This window comes from Amphiura filiformis, chromosome 7 (genome assembly GCF_039555335.1).
Source record: "Amphiura filiformis chromosome 7, Afil_fr2py, whole genome shotgun sequence".
Classification (NCBI taxonomy): domain Eukaryota; kingdom Metazoa; phylum Echinodermata; class Ophiuroidea; order Amphilepidida; family Amphiuridae; genus Amphiura; species Amphiura filiformis.
Window position 1 is genome coordinate 31,267,334 of NC_092634.1, and position 21,239 is coordinate 31,288,572.

General features: G+C 37.2%; 1 protein-coding gene across 1 annotated transcript in view; it reads left to right on the top strand.

Moving 5' to 3' along the window:
• Positions 1–21,239, top strand: part of LOC140157023 (alpha-enolase-like) — a 32,522-nt gene that overhangs the window by 9,725 nt on the left and 1,558 nt on the right. The window contains exons 5-12 of the mRNA XM_072180082.1: positions 1,612–1,675; positions 12,206–12,339; positions 14,835–14,910; positions 17,251–17,340; positions 17,955–18,011; positions 18,464–18,612; positions 19,525–19,579; positions 20,799–21,000. Of these exons, the coding sequence (XP_072036183.1) occupies positions 1,612–1,675; positions 12,206–12,339; positions 14,835–14,910; positions 17,251–17,340; positions 17,955–18,011; positions 18,464–18,612; positions 19,525–19,579; positions 20,799–21,000 (827 nt within the window). The remainder of the gene's footprint in view (positions 1–1,611; positions 1,676–12,205; positions 12,340–14,834; positions 14,911–17,250; positions 17,341–17,954; positions 18,012–18,463; positions 18,613–19,524; positions 19,580–20,798; positions 21,001–21,239) is intronic.

The window sequence follows — 21,239 nt, forward strand, 5'->3', positions numbered from 1 at the left end:
CTGTGCCAAAATTTGCTTGCCCCCCTTTCAACCTACCAAATAATGCTTGCCTTCAATTTGACCTGCCAAAAATCTTTGTGCCCCCCCCCATAATTCACCACCCTGGGGATACACATAATTATTGCACCACATCACATGACCACCCTTTATTCATAAAGAGATTCTATTGTGCAAAAACTTATTACAGTGGCTTACCTTGAATTGATTATGAAATCAGTAAAACTACATGTTGAGGATGTGGTACAAGAAGGCTGTATCTGCAATAGCTACATTTGACAATTTCTGCATTCTATATTGTACACATTTTAAAATCACAATTTTCACAAAACAGCTCTTGTTTGTTTGCTGTAATCGTTACATGTCATCATCCTCCATTCTTCAGGCTTTTCAAAAATATTGATTCAAAAACCCTTTCTTATTTTTAAGGCAGGATTAAAAGTCTAGGCTTTTGGCAAATCATGTCTGACTCAGGGGTAGCACTAGGTTTTAAAACCAGGGGTTCTCAGAACCCCTGAACCCCTGAAAGTGTTAAAAATATGCGCTCAAATCCTAAAATGAGGGGTTCTCTAGTCAAGTATTGAATGCCCGTTTCAACTGAGACGAATAGGTATATTCGTCTCAGCGTTTCAATATATCAGTATCAGATTTTGTGATTTTGGTTATGATGTGTAAATAGTTAAGGCCTGGCAAAATCGCGATCTCCCTTTCACGCCGTGATTCTCGCTATTAACCAACTATCTGGCTTTTAAAGAAAGTTCCCCACGCAGTGTACTTGCTATAAAAGTGTTGCTTTATGCCATAAAAGTTCATGAATTCCATAAAATGCAGTTCAACTTGCAAAGTGCAGAATTCAACAGCATTGCAAGTCACATGTCACGAGTGAAAAAGCCATGATTTACTCAATAAAAATGACATTTCATTGCAAATGAGTTCAAGTTTAGGCCAAATATCATGATATTTATTGAATTACTGGAGTATTTTGACTATAAAACATAATTCAAGGGCAAATTTTTGTCACTTTTTTCTTCTAAGTTCTACGGCCTCGTAAATTTCACCGCGGGCATATCTCTACACACCACCCTTGAAGCATTTCTTACAGATCCCTAGAATTAGAAATTACCAACTCACGTATGTGTCGTCCTTTATTACTTCAATAAAACTCATCAGTGATTCTAGACAATATCACAATCTGTGTTAAATTACGCTGGCGTGTGTGTATTTTATTTTTATTTTTAAATTATGTTACAATGCTACTGGCGACTTCACATCAACATTTATGTTATTGCATTTTATGTTACATAATTTCTGGACAGGTCGTAAATATTGGAGATCGAAGCTTTTATTTTTCTTTCACATGTTTTCATTTTTCTGCGCATGAAAACCCCGAACTGGTATGCAAAAATGAATAGATGCGCTCAAACTTAAAAAAATGCGCGTGGCGCGCAAGAACGCAACTTAGCGCGACCCCTGGTCTGACTTAACACACCACTCCCATTGTAGAAATAAACTTAAGTGCTGTAGAGTGCCATTGGAAATATAAGTTTTACATAATTTATTTGAAATCTTTTGGTATCTCTTTATTTGAAATATGCATTTATATTTTCTGATCAGGATGTCACACAACAAGGCGATTGTGACAAACTCATGCTGGAACTAGATGGCACAGAAAACAAATGTAAGTACTGTTTTAATGAGGGTTATTAATGTGTGTCAGTGGCATAGCAAAAAGGGGGGTTAAATGGGTAGCTGCCATCCCCCCGAGAAGTTTTGGCCCCTCAGGGATGCTGGCTGCCTTGATATGTAAGGTTTTAGCCCTTTTTGTACTTTTTGCACCCCCCCCCCCTTAAATATTGGCTTGCCCACCCTCTGAAAAAGTGCTGGCTATGCCACACTGATGTGTACAAGTAGGAACCACATAGTGGGTAGGGAAGTTCATTTGGTTATATGTGATTAAAATAATATGGTGAAGAGAGTCATAGATGACTGGTATTTTATGATAAGCAAAATTTGTGAACCAGAGTTAAATGTGTCTTCTGTGAATTTCAAAATTGTCATTATATCTGGTCATCTTGGAAGAGTGCTGATTTATCTTTGCATATTATCTATGTGTGTTTGATCTGTAGCAATAAATGTAGTGCTAAATCTATTAAAGACCTTTAAATAATTAATCCATTTTAAATATGTATAAAATCCTATGTGTAGAACCAAGAAACTATATAAACCTATAAAACTCAGCTGTTGTGCAAACTCTGCAGAGTATGCACAGTCCATATAATTATGCATATCATATGGATAAATGTACATGGGGTGTCTGCAAATCTACGACATATAGACCTAAATAAACATACCACATTTTAACCATGTGCAAAATTTTAGAATGGGGAAACTAAGATATGTAAGCCTAAAACTCAGTTGTTGTGTAATCTCCCGTAGTACATGCACAACCCATTATGTATATCATATGGTGACCCACATGTATCAGTTTTCTCTATCAGGATATACCCAGACATCAGAATCTAATTATCCAATCTACCTTACTTCATTCAATGATACCTGAAATCTGACCCTGTACATGAGGATGAAATATGCAAGGTCAGACATAAGCTTGTAGTGCACAGTATGCCTGGGACAGCATGCATGCCTACCAATTTTGCATCAAGCGTGGTGTAGATGATATGCATGTGGTATTATTAAGGTCAATCAGTTTATATCAGTAACTGCAAATTTTAATTAAATGTTTATCAGTTGAAATTAAATTAAAAATATTATTAAGTGAATATAAGAAATTGCCATATTTTGAAAAGCTTCCCAAGAATTAAAATTAATTCATAACTCAATGTGTTCAGCTCATCACAAAATATATACTTATACATATCAACATATTACAGCTGAGTGCTGGGGCTGAGTGACATTTGCAATTTTTGTCCATGGATATTTTAGGCTCATTCAATTCACAAAAATATTATACCACAAATTAATCACTACAGCAGGAAGTCCTGCTGGCCTGGTAATATTCATCAGTGTATATCAAAGTACATGTGACTTGAACTTCATAGATGTACATTGCACTATTTGCAGGCATGTGAATTTTCAGGTTTAAGTCTGAATCTGACTTTTTTGATCCAAATTTCCACACTTTATTTTAATTTCAGCCTGTTATTTGGACTTTTTAGCCTAATTTCACACGCTTTTTCAGGCTTCGTCAAATTTTCAGGGTTTTTTTTTTCGTTGATGATCATTCTCATGCCTGCTATTGTACAGCCTGTATAAATGTCATCAGAGTTCCTAAAAAAATCTTGCAGCCAGAGTCACGAGTAAGATCATTAAAAGTCAACCAATTTTGCTATTAACCATTGGTAGATCTATGGGATGTAGAAAACTATCAAAGTAAAGTTACGGGAGCCGCTGTATAACGCTGCCCAAATTTTCTTCTTAACTTGTAGTTTATTTGGGCCACAGGATATGTTCATAAGTCGCTGAGAAAATATTCAAAATTTGCCCAATTGGGCTACCAAATCATGGGTGTGGCAACCCTGAATGTCATGTTCAGTCAAGGAAGTTGAGAAAGCTGCCCTGGTTTCAGCGCATATCATAAGGTACCCACTTAAGGCCTAAAAAAAGATTCGTATTACGCTTTTCGACAGACCCTAAAATCTGAAAAAATAGGGTCGCCCTTGGAGCTCCAAGGACAATACTTTTTTTTTCCTTTTTAGGCCTAATATGCTATTTTGAGCCTAAATAACCTCATTTCATATGCCTTAGTTCTGTAGCCTCCATTCAACAATTAAACTGCAGCATTTGACCTCGAGTTGTGGGGCATGGTATTTTTTTCATTCTATGAATGAACATGTACAAACATATTATGGTGAAAGAACTTAGTTAGTACTGATATCCTAGCGATGCAGTCCAACAGTTCTGACATGTTCAGTGCCTAGATCCAAGGTAGCACACACACACACGCAGCTCACACGTATTGCCTGTGGTATTATGTTGTAACCTTTGCAGTAATAGGTTCATGTGCAGGTTGAATGGGCCCTGTACGGGAAACATCATTCCAGTCAGTCTGGGTGATCGAGATATTTCATTTCACATTAACTAGGATACGGTCATGTTTTTTGAGGTGGGACCCATTTGTGTCACATCTTGCAATTTGTCAAAAATCAACTCCTTTTTTGCATTTCTGATTATATTTCAAAAAGTTTTCACCTAAACTATGTAAAGGCATACATTTTTAGAAAGCATATATTACCAGGATTGCAAATCTGTAAAGTTTAAATGGATATACAGGGTGTGCCAAAAAATATACAGGGTGATTCCAATGAAAAGTACCAAAAAAATAACATTTCTTTACCACTCCAATATTTCTACATAGTATATCAAATTGGAAAATGAACTTGATATTTGGAATGTACGCAATTAGCCCTTTCATTAAATATATAGTTTACACCATATTTGTTAAGCCCATTTTGTTATACAGGGTGTTAAAAAAGTTGTATTTAAGTTGCGTAATTTAATGTATAAGTGCCATTAATTGTAGCATTTGTAATCAAATGCACTTTGAATTTGGAAAATATATTCAATTTAGGTACCGTATAAAGAATCGCTATAATATCACATTTAAATATTTAATTCCCATAAAGGGTGTTCCAAAAATCAATATGAAGTAATTTGTAACAATGGTACATAGGCATATTACATGCACAATTCTAAAGCCTACATCAATAAAACAATAACCAGAGATCAATATGTCATCAGATTAATCCTTTGACTGTAATAATCTCCTTTGAGAAGATATAATATATTAAAAGATAAAACAATTTATAAGTCCATCTATTTATGAAAACCTATATTGCTGCTTCCTGAATTCTATTGGATTGCATGACACACATATTCCACTGCATTAATGAAAACCTCGTTAAATCCTTAATTACTAAAGTTTAGTAAGATTAACTATTAAGCAATTATAGTTAGAAAGTTAAAAAATAAGATAAAACTATGCAACTGCATTTTTATTTCTACTAGACACCAAAGTGCATGAATTTTATTAATGCACACCAACTTCCCATTGGATTTACACAGAGCTCCTCCGCTTCCGGCTCCTCCACTTCCGGCACCACCCCTGACTAATTAGCTTAATTAAGCTGCAGTAATTAATTTATACATTTGTTTATTTGTATTTCTTATTAATTCATTAGATTAATAATTTATCTTCAAAATAAGACCAAAACCATTTGTTCATGATGAATTTTAGCAAAAATATAGGAATAAGAAGACAAAATGATTTAGCAAAATGTGACAGCACCACCTTTTTTAGGGTCCCAGTATAAAAAACATGACCATACACTACATGCTCATCTATCAGGCCACAGTTCTTTAACCCCAATACATTTGTGCATTCATTGAATGACCTTTGAAAATTTGGGTACAAAAACTCATACTCTGCAAGTTGAGGTGAAATTTTACACTGTGATTGTTTAATTGAGGTTATTGTACTATGCCATTGGGATGAGGTCATTGTGGTCCATAGTGATTGGTGATAGTTCATGTTACAGAATCTGACATTATACCTAATAAAAATGTTATTTTATATCATCTTGTTTTGCCAACTCATCAATGCAACAAAATAGTCAAAACAGTTCTCAAAATTTAGCATTTTAATTTTTTTGCGAGCCATTGTAATTTTAACAATATACAGTCATGTATGTGCCTAAGACGTTTGTTTTTTAGTTTGATGCAAGATAAAGTGACATTTATTCTTACCTACTACAGGAGGCTACAAAAAAAGGAATTTAAGGATATTTTAGGGTATGATATATTGGGAAACCCTAGATGCAGTATAGCATAGAAAAATAGTATGGTACTGTATGGAATATTTGAATCGGCAGGGTTTAGATTATGGGTTTCTAATTTTTTATTTAAAAGGCTTGTGGGGGTGCCAATAGCAAAATTGAGATTTGTTTTCAACATAAATGGTAACATAATATTATTATAATTGCTTGAATGTACCACTTGAAGAAAAATAAGCTATGTACGAGGAGCACTACATGTGTAAGATCACATCTCAAATATTTGCCATATGGACACCCTAGATGTGCCCTAGAAAAGCAACCTATAACAAGAAAACTTCTTGGCACTCAGTTTTAGTAAAGGGTGTTGAGGTCAGTGTGGATCAGCGTCTAGGCGTTGTGCCTGTGCGTAGCGCACTATAAATCACTGCGGTTTTTTTATAATTAATATACCTTTCTGGTAAAGTGATTATTATCACACGCCAGCAAGACAAATATTGATTCACTGGTCAGAGACAAAAGAACATTGCCATTTTCAAAAAATCACAGATTCCTTCTATTTTTGATTTAAAGGGGCATTTCGTTGAGATTTTTATACTACCGGACACCTCCGACTACTTAATGTTTGTGTGCAAAATATTTTGTGCAGATTACTTCACTTGTAGTTTTAAACAGAACAAAATTACAACACAGTGGCCTCTGGAGCAATGTTATACCCATAATAATGCATAATGCAAAATGGGAATCTACTGAAATTTTGGGATTAAGCATCTTGTCACAAAAAAAGAAAATGCTATAGTCTGTATATCTACCTCGAGTCACCGGCACTACAATGTAGCTTGAAGTTCAGCGTGTGCGCTGCTGCGTTAGCTTAGCGTGGTTTCTTGCGTGTACATATGCGGTATGTTGATCACACACGTAAAAGTATGTACACACACCAAGTAACGCTAAACTAAAACAGAACACGCTGAACTTCAAAGTTAGTGCCGGTGACTCGAGGTAGATATATATCATCAGCCTGCTATGCTAATTTCCTAAGTCATTATTTGTAATTTTGTGAACAAAGAACAAAATGTGGTTCAAGCATGCATCAGTTATGTAATCACTCTAATTATTTCAGATTATTCCCTTTCATTTGTATCATTATCATTTGTTCTTGTGCAAAGATTGGTGAATAAATATGACTTTAAATGCATGCTTGAACCATATTTTGTACTTTTTCTCAAAATTACAAAAAATGACTTGGGCAAAAAGCATAGCAGGCTGACGATATGGACTTTAGGGTCACAAAATACTCCTTTAAGGTTATACTAAACTTTGTAATGATCGATCCAGAATGAGACTGCATGTAGCCCCTTTAAAATTATCTATTTCTGGAAATAAATATCGAGAGAGAAAGCATAAACTACGTCTAAAAGCTGAAAGTGTACTGGTTATTATTATGCTTGAATTTTCCACTTGGCTCAAAAAGAAATGTACTTTTCAAACATTTCAAATTTTTTCAATATCCGACATCAAGATTTTTGGGAACACGGCCATAATTTCTCAGTGGAAGTGGCGATTTTGTTGGGAACTACGACGCGACATTACAAACAAGTCAATAAAAGAATGTGCATATTCATTCTTGCTATTGCTTGTCTCGAGTTGTTTTAGTAAGCTTACATGGTTGCCGAATTTGAAGTAAAATGGCCTCCACTTGTATGTCGTTTTGTAACCAGTAATAACAATTCCGTTGCGATTTCATAGACAAAATTCTGACCTACATTATTTCTATAAACCCTCTTCTATATGCAGGTGCTATTTAAATTTTTATTTCGACAGCAGAAAATTGAGATATTTGCTATTTTTCCGACTCGCTGCTGTCAAATTGTCTAGTTTCGCGATAAAAAGATACAGCGAAATCAATTTTTTTTTAGAACCATTTCACCTCGTTTGCTCGTGCTTTGAAGTACAAACTTCAAAATTGATATAGTGATTCTATATTTCAAGCTGCGTCATACTGTGTTTTTCTTACCTCTGATTGTCGCTGCTCAAGGCCAAAATTCGAAATTTTTTGGACAAAAGTGACACTCTCATTTTTTTTTAAAACACGCTGTTTACGTATACGACGGGCTCTATTTGCCCGCTAAAGTGGTGTTGCCGAGTTTGGATTTTAAAATATTTAGGTATTTTCTAGCTTAAAATCTAGCGCCAATGAACCTGGTGCATGGGAGGGAAAATGTGGGGGGGGTAGTTAGGGCGAAAAAAATGTGCACATTTTCATGCTTGCTGCGCTTGCAACAGGTTTAAGGTATGGGTATGGAAATTGGGGATCCCAAGAAATTGGCATATAGGCCTAGGCCAATGCAAAGGGGTGGGGCACAGTTTGGCAGGCCAAGGGGGAGGGGCCACAAAAATTTGGCAGTCCAGGGGGGTGCGGACAAGCGATTTTTGGCTGGCCGGGAAGGGAGGCAAGCGATTTTTAGCGAGTCGCTTGGAAATTTTCGCTTATAATTAGTAGGCTAATACCGGTATGCCTACTGATTGCACAGCCTTCGAGAAAGCAATTTTTTGGCAAGCGGGGCGGGGAGGAATAAATTTTGGCATGTCGAAGGGAGGAAGAATGACTTTACCTAGCACACATTAAAGGGGCATTTCGTGATCCACAACCTCATACAACCCCATAGGCCTCGTCCTTTCTCACAAGTTAAGATTTTATACCACTCATCCCGCTCTGGCCACATGTTTAGGCATTTTCACGCAGATCAATTAGTTAAGCAATGGAAAATATTGCCAAATTTGAATTTCGTTTTAAAAGCCTACTCCCCATTAAAAAAACCAACTAATTTTGGGGGGATTAAAAAAAAGGTCTGTAAAATGAAACAAAAGGCTGCCTCAATCCTAATTAGGGCCTATTCATTTAAGGCCAGGCCTTCATTTCTGAAAATAGCGGGAGCTCAGTTAGTCACTGTACTCAGGAGCTTGACAAGGAGCTCAATTATATAATATCAATATTAAACCATAGGAGCAGCTCAATAAATGCCATTGGTAAAATTATTAGGCCTACGATATTTTATTTGACTGTGATCCTATATACACTGTAGGCCTATATACCTTTAAAATTTCTAAAATTGGTGGAATTGAACAAGCTCTAAATTTCTCACGTCCAGCATAACCAAGGGCAACTGGGGGTGGGTGGGAAAGCCCCCTAGCTATGGCCATACCAGTAGTGGCGGAACCAGAATTTTTTAGCGGGGCATGGGGGAAGTGAATTTGAGACGGGCACTTGGAAATCATCATTTTGCACTAAAATGCCGAAAAAAGTGGAAAATTACATAATTGTGGGGATTTTGCCTAAAAACTGGGTGGGAAAGAAAAAATATTGGTGGAAATACTGCCCCCCTAGCGGGCGCCACTGCATATCCATCCATGATGCTAGAATGACGGAAGTTCTGGCGCTGCGGAAATTCAATTTCAATATCACAAGTTTTTATCAGGGATTTTACCAAGGGAAGGCGATAGGTGTAGGATTTTGCTGATATACCAGGCAACCCGAGAAAGGAACTGAGGTGTGGCTAAATAAGGGAGTGTTCATTATAAATATTTTCCATTATCATACTTTCGGCGCCGAGAGCATAATTATTTGAGAAACGCACATGTCTCTGATTAGCTCGGGGATTAGCTACTGCTTGGCGCTGCGTGCTGGCCTGTTGTTGTCCCGGGTTGTTGTCGAGTGGAAATGGGAAATTTATGAATGAACTTCCGCAACTTTGCAACATCATCACATGGCGTAGCTGGGATTTTTGAGGGCCCAAATCCACCAAATTTCCCACTGGGGCGGGGCCCAAATAGACAATTTTGCCAGGCTTATTGATAATAATCGTATATGGTAGGCCTATTGAGCTGTAGGCCTATTGCATATCGTTTGGATTCCCCATCTCTCTGCCCTCCTCTCACCCTCTCTTTTTCCCTCCCCCCCCTCTTTCCCTCTTTTTTCCTTGCACTAGGGGCGGGGGGGCCCAAATAGGCAATTTTTGCAATTGCCCCCCCCCCGGCAGCTACGCTACTGTCATCACGGTAGACATCCGCGGTAGCCTACAACTACAAGAAAGGTTTACAGACAAATATAGGCCTAGGTCTAGTAGGCCTATCGCAAAATGTTATATTTTTATATTTTCTGGTGGACTCATGGAGAATATCATGTCATGGAGGTCCCGGCGCTGGGTTGGGGGGGGGGGTATGCCTACCCATGCTTGATTCGGGAGGTTTTTAGCAGGCCCGACCATTTTTTTATAACACCTCGGGTGGTCTCTTCAAAACATTTGTACCATGAGGATCAAAGTCACCCACATTTGGCCTAATTTGGCGCTTTTTTAAGGGCACTTTTGCCAAAATCGCCCAAAAGTTGGTCTTCGCTGTAAACCCACCCATCATAGTCGTTGAAAAGGTAGGCCTACTCCAAAACTGTGGCACATCCACGAACCCGAGGAGAGACCTCAGCGGGTAAAAACACACCTCTAAGCGGGACCAGATTTATAATTTAAAATAGGCCTACATTTTGGAAGCCAGTCATCACGACAAAGCGGGCCATGGTAGTGTTAATGGTATTAACACTTTGATTTTAGGCTTAAATGATGAGTGTAGGCCTATAAATTGCAAATTTGCACACACCCGGGGAACCTTCTCAAGTTGGTTTGGGTAAGGATGTGAGGCTGTGACTCCGAAAAAACTACGGTGCGATTTTAAACCAAATTTGAATAAAACAGACCCAAAATTGTATCAACTTTTGGACTGAAAGTTTTCGCAAATTTTTACTTTTTCGAGAAAATCATTGAAAATACCATTCTTAAACCTAATTTTCAAGACACTGAGGGTCAATAAAATCATGGCTAAAAATGCAACAGAGTCTAAACTAAATGGCTGAAAATGCACCCCAAATCTGCCGCACATCCCCACGACACCGTATTTAACCTTATAGATTTGGAAAATTGTCGCAATAAAAATAGGCCCGAACTTATCCCAAATTATCCCCGAAAAAATTTTTTTTGCAGGTGAGGTTGGAGTCTTATTATTTTTATTCTCAGAGAGGATAGGGGTTGATATTTTTAGCAGGGTACAGTTTGTCTTGTTTTTGTTTTGTTTTTTGACGTTGAAGTTCCAGATTCTTTTTTTCATATAGGCTATTATTATTCATTTATTATTTATACCCTGTACGTGGGGAAAAAGACACACGACAGCTACAGAGAAGCCACGAAAAAACTCCTGTGAAGTGCATGAAAATGCCCGAAAATGTGCCAACCGAAACACCCGAACAGGAAGATAAAATAAATTAAAAAAACCAAAAACCCAGGAAATTTCCCGAAATAAGTTTCAAATTCTTTGTCCCCCACTAAAATATATTATGAACACTCCCTTATGAAGTCTGCCCTCTTCCGGCTATTCTGGTAGTAGGCGTTGACAATTACTTTCATATTTTTGAAGCATGTTTGAACCCGATTTGTTCTCTATTCACATTTTTAACGTTGCAAGTAACATTTCAAGACCTATATTTGTGACAGGTATTTAATTATCTTGCTAGAGATGTGCCTAAAGTTGAAATTCAATATTTCGGATCGCAAAGATCGAGAGATATAAAGTTGCTGAATATCAGTTTAACACCATGGATCATATGGGCGTCTTATATGAGCGATTATGATAGCTAAGCAAAATGGCTGGGATACAGGATGTATAAATACTACATGAATATTCATGAACTATACAGATTCCATTCTTCTCGCATAATAAAGATGTCAATCACTCTCCTAGAGGACAGTTGCTTGGCGCCCGTAAACAAATCGAAAAATAGTGCTTGACGAGAGCTAAAAAAATAGGCTAAAAACACATTTTCACACATTTTTTCCGGATTTTTTTATTTCACATGATAAGTAGACATATTTTCTTACGTATAAGGTAATAATATATTTTTTCTGGAGGTAAAGCCCTTCAACACTTTGTTTAACCTTAAGGTTATTAATTGTTTTAAACTGTTGTGATTTGGTAGTTCACAGCCTCTTACGAATGATAGTGAGCTTTGGCAAAAACTGCATTGCTCAATTCATAGCGAGCGTGTAGAAGAATTAAAATATCACAGATATACTTTTATAGGTGCTGTGGTTCTTGAGTTACGTTGTAAGGAGGTTTGAAACAACAACACTTTTGTAAAACGTACATAACTCATTAACCATAATAAATTAAGCAAGTTTGCAAAGTATACGATTTGTAGAATGAACTTTTGCAAAACATCAAGGTGTTAATTTTCAATAATATATTGATCCAGATAATGAAAATCGATTTTTAGGTTGCTTCGACCAACAATACCTTGTCTACCCTTAAGAACCCTGGTCTTTTATCATCCAAGGATATTATAATAATAAATGTTGTCTTTATTATTCTGTACACAGCCAAGTTGGGTGCCAACGCCATCCTGGGTGTATCACTGGCTGTCTGCAAAGCAGGAGCCGCACACAATGGGATACCACTCTACCGTCACATCGCAAACTTGGCCGGCAACAAGGAGGTCATCGTACCAGTACCTGTAAGTATTGAAATAACTTGGATAATTTTAAAATGGATGATTTTTGCCCCCCTCCCCCACAACAATGTGTTGGGTGGGGCATATGTTATTGCGCAGATGGGTGATTGGGCGGGTGGGTGCTATCAAAATCATTAGCCCTAACACCAGTAAATACCACAAGGATAACCACATGCATGTTCCCATGTGATGCCACGATGCAATCACCCTAAGTCCTATATGCATGGAATCACTGGCCGAGCCAGCGAAACCCCTCTGACTACCAGTCAGTGATTGTGTGCTTAGCACATGAGGGGTCTAAGTTTGAATCATGGGGGGCACCAAGTGACTTCTTTGTTCATCTTCTCTCCTTTATTATTTCTTTAACTTCCAAATAACAAAAAAAACCACAGGCAGTGTTAGGGTTAAGCTGCAGCCTAGTCTGATTATGCATATCACACATCTGCTAGCAGCAGTTTTGGATTTGGTCAAACAGTGCAGGAAGCAACCTTTTGTGGGAATCATTTGATTCTCGAAACAGATTCTACTGTGAGGACTTTGAAAATTTAAGAGAATCAACTTTGAATTGTGAACACAACTCTTTTACAAGAATCCTTGCAAGCATTGAATTCAGACCAAAATGGGGTCAGTCCATGTCGAAACAGATTGAGTGTACACCCACCCTCTTGGATTTTGCTCTCCTTTGGCTAAGGGGGACCTTTCAAGGACCCCTAGGTGAGGTCACAAGAAAAAATTCAAATTCCATTTCGATTTGCGAATGGCGGGCAATCAAAGTTTGGCGACCTCGACCAAAATTGTGAATTTAAGGGGTCCAAATGACAAAGTACTCTCTTTGAGGAGCAATTTCTTCTTAATTGAATCAGTTGTGATCCTCTTTTGAATGTGGTCACTCACTGGCTGTGTCTGAAATACCTAATGCCAAAAAGATAGATTTGAATTTCGTTGGGATTTCAGAGGGGTCAAAATCAGCACTTCGTACTGTTCAATCAAATTATCTTGATTTTGAAGGACCCATGATAATGTCACAGTGCACTTATAGGTCCTAATTATGTTCAGAATGGATTAACCATATGCCAATGTCTATGAGCAATTAAAAAAAAAGAGAAATTTATAGACCCCTACAGAATTTTAGGCCACCCCTAAAGTGGTTCAGCCACAAATGGCACTTAAAGTCGGCAATTTTTGACCCCTAATAACTTTAGGTGTACACCAGATATGAATTTCTAGTCTTTTGCATCTGAAAGAATTTAGTTTAATGTTACTAGGAACATAAGATTTGTTTTGTATTTTTGTGTTTTAGTATTAAGTTGACGCTTTCAAAAATAGTCATTTTTGCCTAACATACCATGCATACAGGATCACGGTACAAAATGCCAATTTTAGTATGATATTTTTTATATTTTTGATCACTTTATAGCCATTTGTATTATTTATCCTGATATTTCAAGTTGCTCTTGAGTCAAGTAATAAGAAAAAACTACTTTCTAATCCTCTGTATGGATTTTTAAGGGGTCAAAATGCACTTCCTGGCAACGATGCACATGTAAAGTACAGGTTATGGGGTCAAATTTTCAGAATGCTCCCAATTATGTCAAGTAATATATCAAATTACTCGTAGGGTCATGAGGATTCCAAAAATGTATAGTTTGTTATGTGTCAAACCTTTCAGGAGGTCGATATGACAAAAAATATTCATAAGTCAATGACCTTTTTTAAAGTATCAAAACACAAAAAATACAAAACAAATCTTATGTTCCTAGTAACATTAGACTACATTCTTTCAGATGCAAAAGACTAGAAATTCATATCTGGTGTACACCTAAAGTTATTAGGTGTCAAAATTTGCCGATTTTAAGCGGCATTTGTGGCTGAACCACTTTAGGGGGGCCTAAAATTCTGTAGGGGGTCTAGAAATGTCTCTTTTTTTGAATTGCTCATAGACATTGACACATGGTTAATCCATTCTGAACATAATTAGGACCTATAAGTGCACTGTGGCATTATCATGGGTCCTTCAAAATCAAAGATAATTTGATTGAACAGTATGAAGTGCTGATTTTGACCCCTCTGAAATCCCAACGAAATTCAAATCAATCTTTTTGGCATTAGGCATTTCAGACACAGCCAGTGAGTGACCACATTCAAAAAGAGGGTCACAACTGATTTAATTAAGAAGAAAATGCCTCTCAAAGAGAGCGCTTTGTCATTTGGACACCTTAAATTCCCAATTTTGGTCAAGGTCGCCAAACTTAGATGGCCCGCCATTCGAAACGAAATTGAATTTGAATTTTTTCTTGTGACCTCACCTAGGGGTCCATGAAAGGTACCCCTGAGCCAAAGGAGAGCATAATCCAAGAGGGTGGGTGTACACTCAGTCTGTTTTGACATGGACTGACCCAATGGTAAGTGATTAATTTCTGCAGATCTATTATGGTGTTTTGCATGTCAACATCTTTAACACCCTTTCTCTTGCTATGTGTTTTGTTTGTACTTTGCAGGCTTTCAATGTGATCAATGGAGGCAGCCACGCAGGTAACAAACTGGCCATGCAGGAATTCATGCTGCTCCCAACAGGTAAATGGTCATTTTGAATAAATACAGGCACAGACACACACCTGTGCACCCCCACACGCACACCCCTACATGTTCCTGCTAATCAAACATGGATGTTGGGTAAAGACCCTTACACCAAGGACTTAACTGTCATGGTGGACACACCGGGTGAAACTACAGCAAACCATGGATTTCTTGGGGAGGTTCCCATATACACACAGGGTGTTGGTAAGGTGTTACTTCCAGTAAGGACTGTTCCAAAACATTCTGGTGTAACATCCATGATCCAACTCTTTGGCCAGTTTTTAGTGTGATGGTCCATACCTCGCAGCATAGTTCATTTGGCTTTCTCGAGACAGTACGCGTCCATGTGTGATACACGTGCAATCAAAGCCAGTTTACCTGTAGCGCAATATGGCTGTGCCCTACAGATCACACATGTATTATCACACACGGACACAGTCTTGAAGAGGCCAAATGGACTACAGCAGGCCATACTGTCGTAGCAAAAATCTCCTAGACATATATGTAATATAAAATGTTAATAGGGATAAGAATTTGACCAAATTAAAGTACTAGCTTGTATAATAGTTAGCGTCCAATCGGGAAGAGCAGCTTACAGGGAACACTACTTGATTAATGATTAACCTACATATCCGCAGACTGTCAATTATGTGTAGCCCATAAGGAGGTTTGCCATATCAAAAAATATGCTTCTCTATGTCAATCATGTAATAAGGTTTGCCAAGTCGAATATTAAATCACTTTTGTTAGGGTCAATGTTAAATTAGAGTAATTCAACCAGGGTTGTCACTACGCTGGACAGTAGGGTGATTCAGAAATACAAAAGTTTTTATTTTTTGATGGGCCAACATCTAATTTTGTTCATTTTGGTGTAAAAATGCATCATGCAAAATTTCATAAAATTTAGATTAACTTTGGAGGGTGCGCCCGGGCTTTGAAATTTTGTATGCAAAGTCAATAGGGTTTTGGTGCAAAATTTTTCTCCAACAGTTTTTTCACACAAAGACTCAACTTATGTGGATGAATTTCTCAGGTGTGTTAGATACATATGTTTCCTATGTACACCCATCGGAAATTTAAATCAATAAGTTCAAGTTTGTCTATAATAATGAAAAAAGTACATTCACTGAAGAGGGGTGAATCCTCTCAGTAGCACTGCTGATAGTTAAACTTTTTGTATAATTAATGCAAAGGCAGATGAATAAACTCATGAATATTAACAAAGGCATATCCACTATCTATTACAGGTTGTTACATAATTATCTAGTAGTATGAAAGAAGAAACCCTCCCAGCACCAGATATCAAGTTGATATTGCAGGCTCCCATAATGCTTTCCTGCATAATGCTACAGGATTTATAATACCAGTGTCTTTCTGGCCATTGATTATGACAGTTATGAATAGAGCCATTTGACCATTCAACTCAATAGATACAATGCACCATGGGAAGAGGAGAGATGGGCATTTTGTATTCTCTATAATTCCATGTGGATGATGTGGTCACTGAAGCTGAAAACACAATAGAGAATATTTATACCATTCATTCATTCTATTATAGGCTATCCTAATTATAATATTTTTCTGTGGTCAGAGGACTGGCCAAATGTTTTGGCTGTTCTGTCTACTGCTTTCCCACCACTGAAGCAATTGAGATAAATCTTGAAGTTTCTCCTCTTGTCAATATTTTCATTTAATTTTTCTTACATATTTGTTTCATGAATACCTAAGACTACATGCTAACAGTTTTATAGCATAGTTGGATAACTTGATTATTACTTTCTGGTGCTTGAGCGAAAATTACCAAAAATCCTCATAGACTTCACACACAAAACTTCAAAGCCCGGGCGCACCATCTAAAAATTATTTGAATTTCTTGAAATTTTGCATGATGTATTTTTACACCAAAATGAACAATATTAGGGGTTGGCCCGTTAAAAAATCAAAACTTTTGTATTTTTGAATCACCCTACTGGACAGGGCCGTCCGGCACTCACAAAAAAAAAAATTAATTAAATTTTTTTTTTTTTTTTTTTTTTTTTTTTTTACATTTCGGAAGTGGATGATGATATTTCATTATAAAAAGAGCAAAAAAATTTTTTTAGGGGGGTGGTACCCTCAAAGCCTATTCCCCGATCCCTAGCGTTTGCTAAAAAGATAGTGCGAGGCGCGAGAGCTTCGCTCGCTATGCTTCGCCTTCAATATTTTAACCAGTACTTTTTTGTCCTGGTGACAAACCTGAATTCAACATAGCAAAGCTTCGACGTAGTGAACCTTTGACATAGGTGGAGCTGTAACCATTCCTTTTCACTGCAATCTGTTCTATTGTTGTCATCATAGGTGCAGCCAACTTCCCTGAAGCCATGCGCATTGGAGCAGAAATCTACCAGAACCTGAAGAAGGTCATCAAGGAGAAGTATGGCCAAGATGGTAAGTGATCTTTACTCTATGACTTCTGGGCAATACTGTAAAAGCTGGCATGTCACCACGGTTTTAGTCAGGATCCAGAAAGTGCCTGTGCATCCATCCCTTTTTTTTTGTTGCTCCAAATGTGTTTTTTTGACATTTCGGTATAATCTAAAAATTCTGTAACAGTTGTTTTTTTGTTTTTGTGGATTTGGAGAGTCCCTGGACCTAGACACAAATGCTAGTATCATCAAATTTAAAAAAGGTCACTTCATAATGTGTAAGATTATTAAAAATACATTGGTTTTGTGTGCATTTCTTAATAATAATAGATTATAAATTACCACTTTACCCTTTCTGGATACAAAATTTTGTCCAAATGTTTTTTAAAGATATTGCTTCTTTTTTTTTTTAAATTCAGGTGCATTATTTTGCTTCCCTAATCACTTATTTGCCGTAGCCCTCTTTGTCATTGTTAAACTCACATAAAGACCTACGTGTTTTACGCCCCTATGTGACCCCTTAATACAAAGCTGGATTTGGATTTATACCATTCTAAAATTCACAACCAGTGACAACGATGGAGGAAACTGAGTGGAGTTGATATTAAGATTTGCATTTTGTGTTTTTCTTTTCAGCAACCAACGTTGGGGATGAAGGTGGATTTGCTCCAAACATCCTTGACAACAGAGAATGTAAGTGAATGCAGTTGGCAAACCTTTTTTTTACACCAAATAGTTAGACTGCATGCCCGATATCACAAATTTGCATGGACATAACCTCTACTTCAATCCAGTTCATTTGCCAAATTGCTGCAGAACTTTCATTTAAAGTTCTAATTATTTCTGCATGAAGAGAGGTATTTACAAATCAGGAATGATTTTGTTCCATATTCTACCAATAAATCTCTGCAAATAAGGACCGTCCTCACCAAAGTTTATTTATTATTTATTTTACTTCGCCTCATTTTTGTTGACCAATTTTCAAAATGGCTGTATCGGAAGTAATGTTCATATTTCGTTTGTGTTGTAGTAAATTAATAGTCACACCCCTCCGGCGTTTATTAAGAACAAAAGAGAATTTATTGTATTTGAACTGTGATACCATTGACCCCGTGTATAAACTTCTTTTATACTTTTCCTTCCAGGTCTTGAACTGCTGAAGACGGCTATCGCCAAGGCAGGCTACACAGACAAAGTGAAAATTGGCATGGATGTAGCTGCTTCTGAATTCTGTAAAGAAGGTCCTAAATATGATCTGGACTTCAAAAATAAAGACTCAGATCCTGCTAAATGGGTACGGTTATTTAAAATATAATTTATTATAGAAAATTATTAAATTTGTGTACATCGTGGAACATTCAACTACGCTTGTTACTCCGCAACAAATCATGCTAATACACGAGCGTACAACGCGCGCTACTGAGCCTACTCTACGCGTCCATATTGCGAGGTTATCTGCGTACAACAGCTTACTACGCACAGCCACGCATGTTCCACGATGTACACAAATTAAGTAATTTTTCTATAATGCATTGATAATGTGATTAAATATCTACTTTCAACCGCCGGTCATCCTCTGGTCAAGTTTTGATTTCATCCCTTATGAAATTGGAGAGAAATTTACAATAGAATCCCAGTAATAATAGTATCTGGGCTGCTGGGTTTACAAGCCTAGGTTATGCGATTATCGTATTGTGTTGGCAATTTATATGACTGATTGTAATTATTAATGTTACCAGTTTAATATGAACCTACAGGGGAAAAATGTTATTAAAACTAATTGCACAAGTAGATGGTGTAAATTTAGCTCAAGTCAGCTCAATCCGTAAGGCCGAGCAGAGCAGTCCTTGCTTGTTCTTGTGAGTAATTGAGCCAATTTTAAATTCCCCTGGACAAGAAACTAACTGCTTATTGTCTTGGTTACTCATACAAGAAATCAGAAAGCTGGTCCTGGCTGCGGTGGTTAATTGTGGTATGTGCAGGGTATGTGCTTAGTCCCTGATTGCTGCTAAATGGTTTATATGGTGTGTATTGGACCAAGGTGGTCAGCAAGTGAATCTTGTGTAAAGTTTGCTGATGCTTGCACACTATAAATCACTGAGCTATTTTTTTAATTTTTTTTTTTTAAATTTGTGTACAAACTTTTATATGATCAGGTATTTATTGATATTGAGGGTCACATATTTCTTGTTTTATTTCTCTTCAGTTGACAGGTGATCAGCTTGCAGATGTATACAGGGGATTTGTCAAGGACTACCCAGGTGAGTGGAAATTAACCCATGGACCTTCCTTACAGTGCCCCTGATTGGTCAAATACATGATATAAGCATCTAAGTAACCAATCAATATAGAGTTTTTTGATCTCCTCTTCAGCCCTACTGGGCAATTGTACCATGTCTCTGATTGGCTCAATATGTGATATAGTCCTCTTTGTAACCAATCAAAATAATTCTTAGAGGTTGATAATTTGGTTGGATATTGTGCCCCCCTTTGGAAATTTTGCTTGGTATGCCACTGATAAGTTTTGGTAAATAACAGCATTATGTTTTATGCAGTGGATTTGTCCCATAAATTTTCTTATGAAATTTGGGTCACGGGGGAAAAAGTTTGGGAAGTCCTGCTTTCACCCCCTGGACACTACTGGTCATCTAACAGCATTTCTGATTGGTTGATAACTTGAAATGAACATTTCAATTGCCAATTACGACTATGCTTTAAACTATTTATGGTCAAACTTGCATTTGCAGATGATCTTATTAATACCCTCCTTGATTGGTTCAAAATTGGACACAATATTCATTTTGGCCAATCGGCAGGTAGTTCTCGGCGGTTAATGATTCTACCTTCATGTAAGAATTATCACAAATTCGTAATGTTTGGTTTTAGGGTTAGGGATGATAAAAATTTTGTCATGCTTACCTCGTGAAGGTAAGACCCATTTAATGACATTGGTGACTGAATTTCGTTTGATAAGCACTTTAAAATTGGAAATTGTATAAACAAGTTCACCGGTTGCAAAAACATATACGACGGTTAAAATTTTAAAGCTCTTATGAAACAAAATTCAGTCATCAAGGTAATTAAATGTAAATTAAATTTATGGCAATTATATTTGCTGAACCCGTGGATAACATTTGTATTTGTGCGTAGCGTCAAGTTTGATTTTGTGGAATTTTATGGGTAAAATGTACTTGTATTTTAATAGTCACTTAGCCCTGAGAATTGTAGTACAAAAACTTCGTTTCATGATATAGTTATTTTTTAAGAACAATCATTTTATTTTTGATGACCGTAACCATTAATAGGCATATCAAACATTTTGTTCCAATGTAGTAACAAAACTATTTGTGCCAATAGCACATGCCATTCTTTTCCTTTCATTGGTCTCATGATTGATATTAGCAAGTAGGACCCTTCATCTCTGTTCATGACAACAAGTCGAATAATCCTATGTAATTCTTGGTCCATTTCCTATATTAGTTGTATCAATTGAGGATGCTTTTGACCAGGATGATTGGGACTCCTGGACCAAGTACATGGCAACGACGGACATCCAAGTCGTAGGTGACGATTTGACCGTCACCAACCCTAAACGTATCCAGACCGCCGTGGACAAGAAGGCGTGCAACTGCTTGCTGCTGAAAGTCAACCAGATTGGGTCTGTGACAGAGGCTATTGAAGCGTAAGTTGTCGAGTGATGTAATCGTAGATTAGATTGGTCCAAGCTCTTTCATCCGGCCATGATGGGCATTGGCTGGATAAAGGAATAATGTGTACTTCTGCATTGAATGACAAGAGTACTAAAATTGGGACAAGAAGATATCATTACTCAATGCGGAGCAATAACAGTGAAAGATGGTATACTTGAGTGATGTTTCACAAAAAGCTGTATAATTATGCTTAGGATATAAAATAAAAAAC